General features: G+C 31.9%; 1 protein-coding gene across 2 annotated transcripts in view; it reads left to right on the top strand.

Annotated features, from left to right (window-relative positions):
• The window catches only part of HSF2 (heat shock transcription factor 2), a 30,042-nt gene that overhangs the window by 7,200 nt on the left and 16,842 nt on the right, over positions 1-6,000 (top strand). For both annotated transcript variants that reach the window (XM_011358767.2, XM_011358768.2), the window contains exons 2-4: positions 3,844-3,952; positions 4,126-4,253; positions 5,126-5,250. In XM_011358767.2, coding sequence (XP_011357069.1) covers positions 3,844-3,952; positions 4,126-4,253; positions 5,126-5,250 — 362 coding nt within the window. The remainder of the gene's footprint in view (positions 1-3,843; positions 3,953-4,125; positions 4,254-5,125; positions 5,251-6,000) is intronic.

Genomic DNA, 6,000 nt, shown 5'->3' with positions numbered 1-6,000 from the left:
TTTTTTCTGAGGTATATACACCTATATTGAACAGTAGAAATGCTGGAAAATAGAGTATGAAATGTTCAACCTCAAGATAGTTCAAATTATTTTCCAAAGAGATCAAACCAGTTTATACTCCTTTTACCCATGCATGAGATTTTCCATTAACCTACACCTTCAAAACTCGATGTTGTTATGCTTTCTAATTTTTACCAGTCTAGTGGATGTAAAGTGTTATCTCAGTGAGGTCTTAATTTACAATTCCCCAGTTACTAATAAGTTCAAACACCTTTCCTTATTGGCTGTTTGTGTTTCGTAGTCTATGAAATGTTTGACTATTTTTCTACTGAGTGGTTTATTTTTTATTATTTGTAGGAACTCCTTGTATATTCTGTATATTCATTTTTGGATATATGTACTGCCTCTATGTTCTCTCTCTTGTGGCTTTTTACTTTCTTTTGATAAGTAGTTCTTAATTTTAGTATAATTTAATATATCAGTCTTTTTTGTGGTTCATTCTTTTTATTTTTTCCAGGATGTTTCCCCTTGCCTATCCAAGAAGAAAAAAAAAATACCATCCTTTTCTTCTGATAAAGATTTGCATTACACATCTTAAGTCTTTAATTCACCTGGAATTTATTTTTGTGTGTGGTATGAGGAAATGTAAAACAGTTTTATTTTTTTAATATAAATATTTAGTTGTCCTAGCCCCTTTATTGAATAGTTTCTTTTTTTCCCCTAGAGATATGTATTGCTATTTTTGTTTTATAGCAAGATTGTATACAGATATTGTGGTTTTGTTTCTAAGTTCTCTATTCTGTTCCATTGGACAATCACATATTGCATGCCCATATCAAATATCTTAATTACTGTAGTTTTATAAAAGTCTTGCTTTTGGGAGGGCAACTTATTCTTCAGGAGTACTTTTGCTCTTCTATATATGTTTTAAAATAAAGTTCCATTAAAAAAATGAGATTTTTATTGGATTTTTATTTATATTGTGAGTATAAATCAGATTAGAGAGAATGGATATCTTTACAAAACTGAGTTTTCACATGAACAAGGCATATTTCCAAATTCATTTTATTTTTTAATAAAGTTTTATAATTTTTTGCAGTTAAATCTTACACATCTTTGTTAGATTTTTCCTAGGTATTTTATAGCTGTTGTAAGTGGTGTCCTTTAGTTAAAAGTACGTTTCAAGCTATTGCTGGTAATTAGAAATACAAGTAACATTTGCATATTGATAGTAAACTAGTGAGCCTAATCATCCATGGCATCTGTAAATGCCAGTTTTCTTTTTTTTTTTCAGAACCTTACACCCTCAGTTTTTTTTTTTTCTTTTTTGCAATTGCTAAGACCTCAGTAGGGTATCAAATAAAAGCAGTAATCATGGGATCTCTTTTCCTTATTTTTAAATGTTTTTAATATTTCTCCTTTAAGTTATTAGCTATTAAATTTGATGGTTTTTAATTTATCTTTTTTGTTGTTGTTGATGTCAAACTTAATTGGGTAACTTAGAAAGGAGAGAGGCATGTCAGGATGGAGGATACAGGAAAAAGTTGACTGCGCGAGTGGGAATCGGACTGTATATGTGAGAGTTTATTTCAGGGTTCTCTGTTCTATTCCATTAGTCTGTCTTTATGCTAGGTTTGCAATAGACAGTAGGTTGTGAATATAGCTAAAGAACATGTGTAAAAATGTAGACAATTGGAAATTCAAGTGTGAAATTTGAGATGGTCAGGAGCAGAGATGTAGATGTGATAATCGTCATATAATTATTGACATAATAAAGACAATAATTGGATACTCTGGTGTAGGTGAAATTGTCTAAGGAAAGAGTGTAAAAGGTGTCGTGTTCAAGGATAGAAACCTAAAAACACATATCTCTTGGTAGGTGGAAGGCAATCGCAAAGAAATATGAGAGGAGAGCCGATAGTGTGTAGTTTCAAAGCCAAGATAACACATTTAAGGAGGGAGGATTGTCAGTAGTGCCAAAAGAAATGCTGCAGAGAAGTTGTAGGAAGATCAGGACTGAAAAGAGGGCATTGAATTTGGCATTTGAAATTTTAGAAAAAATGGTTTCAGTAGAGCGATGGAAACAGAAACCAATTTTTAATGGAAGATAGTAAATGGTCCTGAATGGGAGAAGAACGTTTTAAAATATTTGTTAAATTTTGTGGTGAAGGGAAAGATGATAAATAGGGTGGGTAGATTGAGAGGGAAGGAAGGTAGAGGGGAAAGTCATTTTAAGATATGAAAAGTATGCATTTTTAATTTTAAGTTATTACCTAATAACTAACACTGGTTATCAAACTTTTAAATTTCGCCAGTATAATGAGTGAAAATCATTGTTCTGCTGTACATTCAGTCATGAACGAGATGAAAATTCACATTGGGTTTTTCACTTGTTGGAATTTTTAATTAATACGGTTAACCTTTTGCCATAAATGTTTTGGATACATACACAAAAGTCTAACCACAGAATTATATGGTAATTCTGTGTTTAATATTTTGAGGAATTGTCATCCTGTTCTTCATAGCAGCTGCACTATTTTACATTTTCACCAGCAGTGCACATGGGTTATGATTTCTCTGCATCCTTGCCAACACTTATATTCTGTTGTTGTTTTTTTTTTTTTTTTCCTGTAGGGTGTGTGTTTTAATAATGGCCATCCTAATGATTGTGAAGTGGTATTTTGTAATTTTGATTTTCATTTCTCTAATGATTAGTAATGTTAGGCATCTTTTCATGTGTTTATTGGCCATTTATATATCTTTAGAAAAATGTCTATTTAATCCTTTACTCATTTCTAATCAGATTGTTTTTATTGTTGAAGAGTAGGAGTTCTTTATATATTATATATATTAACCCCTTGTTAGATACATAAGTTACAAATATTTTCTCTGATTCAGTGGGCTGCCTTGTCACTCTCCTGATAGTGTTCTTGGCTTGAGGTAGCCCCATTTTTCTATTTTTACTTTTGTTGCTTGTGCTTTGGATGTTATCCAAGAAATCATTGCCAAATCCAATTTAATGAAGTTTTTCCCCTTTTGTTCTCGGGTTGTTTTGTTTTGTTTTGTTTTGTTGTTTTTTGTAATTTTAGCTCTTTTGTTTAGGTCTTTGATCTATTTTTAGTTAATTTTTGTATATGGTGGTGGTAAGGGTTCAGCTTCATTCTTTTGCATGATAGTATTCAGTTTCCCAGCATCATTTGTTGAAAGAATGTCCTTTCCTCCTTGAATGGTCTTGGCACCCTTATCAAAAATCCTTGGGCTGTATATGTGAGAGTTTATTTCTGGGTTCTCTATTCTATTCCATTGGCCAGTCTATATTTATACTAGTACCAAGCTGTTTTGATTACTGTATTTTTGTAGTAAGTCTCAAATTGTGTATTTTTTGTATGGAAGAACATTAGTGACTTTAAATATTAATTAATAGCCGGATATCTTACTGAATTCTCTTATAGGTTTTTAATTGATTGTACAAATACAAATTAGGTCTTTTGCAAATAATGATAAAATCCTTTCACATTTTATCTTATTTTCGTCTAATTGTACTGGTTTTAAAACAATATCAAATAATTATGCTAGCTACATATTGTATTATTTTTCTTCTAATATTTCACCATAGATATGATGCAGCTTTCGGTTTGAGACATGCTCCTAAGCTTTTGAAGTTGACATCAAAAAGCTTGATTGCAGTTTGGCAGTTAATTCGGAGTTTCTGTCTTGTTGCTTGCTGTTAATAGGAATAAAATGTTGGTCTGAAGGTATCATGAAAGGATTGCTTAGTTTGGGGGTTCCTATGTATCATCTAATGTCAGAGGACCTTAATTAATTGACTCTTTATTTTTTCAGAATGGCCAAAGTTTTCTGGTTTTGGATGAACAAAGATTTGCAAAAGAAATTCTTCCCAAATACTTCAAGCACAATAACATGGCAAGCTTTGTGAGGCAACTGAATATGTGTGAGTATGGACAGCAGTTTATTTGGAATAATGTCATCAGCCACTTTTTTCCTTTAGGATGATTAAACCACTTTTTTCCTTTAGGATGGTAAAGAGGAAAGCATACTTCATAAAAGCACCATAATTTTTGACTTTTCTCTGTTTTAGTCATCTGAATTTTGAATCTTTTTCAGATGGTTTCCGTAAAGTAGTACATATTGACTCTGGAATTGTAAAGCAGGAACGAGATGGTCCTGTTGAATTTCAGCATCCTTACTTCAAACAAGGCCAGGACGACTTGTTGGAGAACATTAAAAGGAAGGTGAGCTATTGTTAACATTTTTTAATTAGGGAATTAGCATGTAGTATACTTGGCCAAGACCTATTTCAGCTGTTGAAATTAAGAATATACAGAAATACATTGGTGTTTCTTGTTGGGATGACTTAGACAAAGCTTTAATTATTTCCCCCTATTTTTTTTTTTCCTGATACTGAACTTTACTGAGGGCTCAAATACCTTCTAAAGGGAAGGAAAATGTTTACATTCTGGCTGAGGGTGAGACATCATTCATATTAAAATAGCTCACTTCTTTTAATTTAGCTTAAAAAATGTAAGCTAGAATGTAAAGCTCCTTGGAGGGCTTTATCTGTAGTTCACTGCTGAATATCAAATGCCTAGAATAAGTCCTTTTGCATATAGTAGGCATTTAATAATACATTTTTGAATGAATCTTTTGTTGAAATTAAATATTTTTACCAAATCCACAAAAAAGGGAGGAGGGAATAAAAGGGTAGTGGACTATGAATGAAAATGGCCTAGCATGAAGCTACTACTGCATAAATTTAATTAAATGTGGAATGTGATAATAAAGAGGCTTGGGGAAATTACAGGGAGTTTGGCAGTAGGAAATGAAAAAAAGGTCCCTATGGTGTTCTTGCTTGTGGAAACTTCTTCATGTGTAAAAAATATATACATATATATATATTCCTTATTTCCTATCTCCAAGCTATGAAGTTTGTTTTCCCCTGGAATCCTATCCTGGGCTTTTTGGAACTAGATTTCACTTCCTGAACAGGCTAAAAAAACCTCTTAATATAGGGAAGTTTTGAATTACATTCATGGTGATTAGTATTTATGTGTGTGTGTGTTTTTTGTTTTTTTTGTTTTTTTGCCCTAAATTTACTTTTTGAAAGGTTTCATCTTCAAAACCAGAAGAAAATAAAATTCGTCAGGAAGATTTAACAAAAATTATAAGTAGTGCTCAGAAGGTTCAAATAAAACAAGAAACTATTGAGTCCAGGCTTTCTGAATTAAAAAGGTAAAATATTATTTCCAAATATAATTGTAATATGAGGGGTATGTGTTTGTTGGGTGTTCGAGGTTGATGCTTTAAGTACTTTTAGATCACATTGTTGAAGCCAGGATCAAAGGTCATTTTTCTGTATGTATTGGTTCCCTTTATTTTTGATTTATAGCTATGGACTTTACACCAATATTGAATTTTCATGATGGTGCTTGAAAGAGTATATAAACCTGGGAATTCAAAACTATGATGCATAAGTCTTACTGATGAAATAGTAGACCTTTAAGTTGGTGTGGGAAGTGTGATTCTACTTAAGTTAGCTTTTTTGATGTGTTAGGGCACACAAGCCATAAGAAGTACTAAATATCTTAACCTATTCTTTTATGGTGGTTTTTTAAGACTTTCTATGAGACCTTAAGAAAAAGTAGGACCAAAAAAAAATAGGGGAAAAAGTACACAAGAGACTTTCCCTACTTGATATTCATTTTACATAGACTGGGGAAAGCGTTATTCAAACCTTCTGTATACAGAAAGATGTTTTATTTTGTTTTATAGTTCTTGGCACCATTATCCTAACTTGCCAGAGTAACAGCATGTATATAGAGTAGATGTATACCTCTTTTCTTAGTAAGTAGCTGGGATGTTCTTTTACCCTAATTGCCAATGTCTTGAGAGTAGTTATTTTATGTGTTCTTCCTTTCATTTCAAATACGGCATTAGTTTAACTATTCTTAAGTAGCTTCATTAAAAGAGTAATCTTGGACT

Source organism: Pteropus vampyrus, unplaced genomic scaffold (genome assembly GCF_000151845.1).
Source record: "Pteropus vampyrus isolate Shadow unplaced genomic scaffold, Pvam_2.0 Scaffold43, whole genome shotgun sequence".
Classification (NCBI taxonomy): Eukaryota; Metazoa; Chordata; class Mammalia; order Chiroptera; family Pteropodidae; genus Pteropus; species Pteropus vampyrus.
This window is presented reverse-complemented; position numbering and strand designations above follow the sequence as displayed.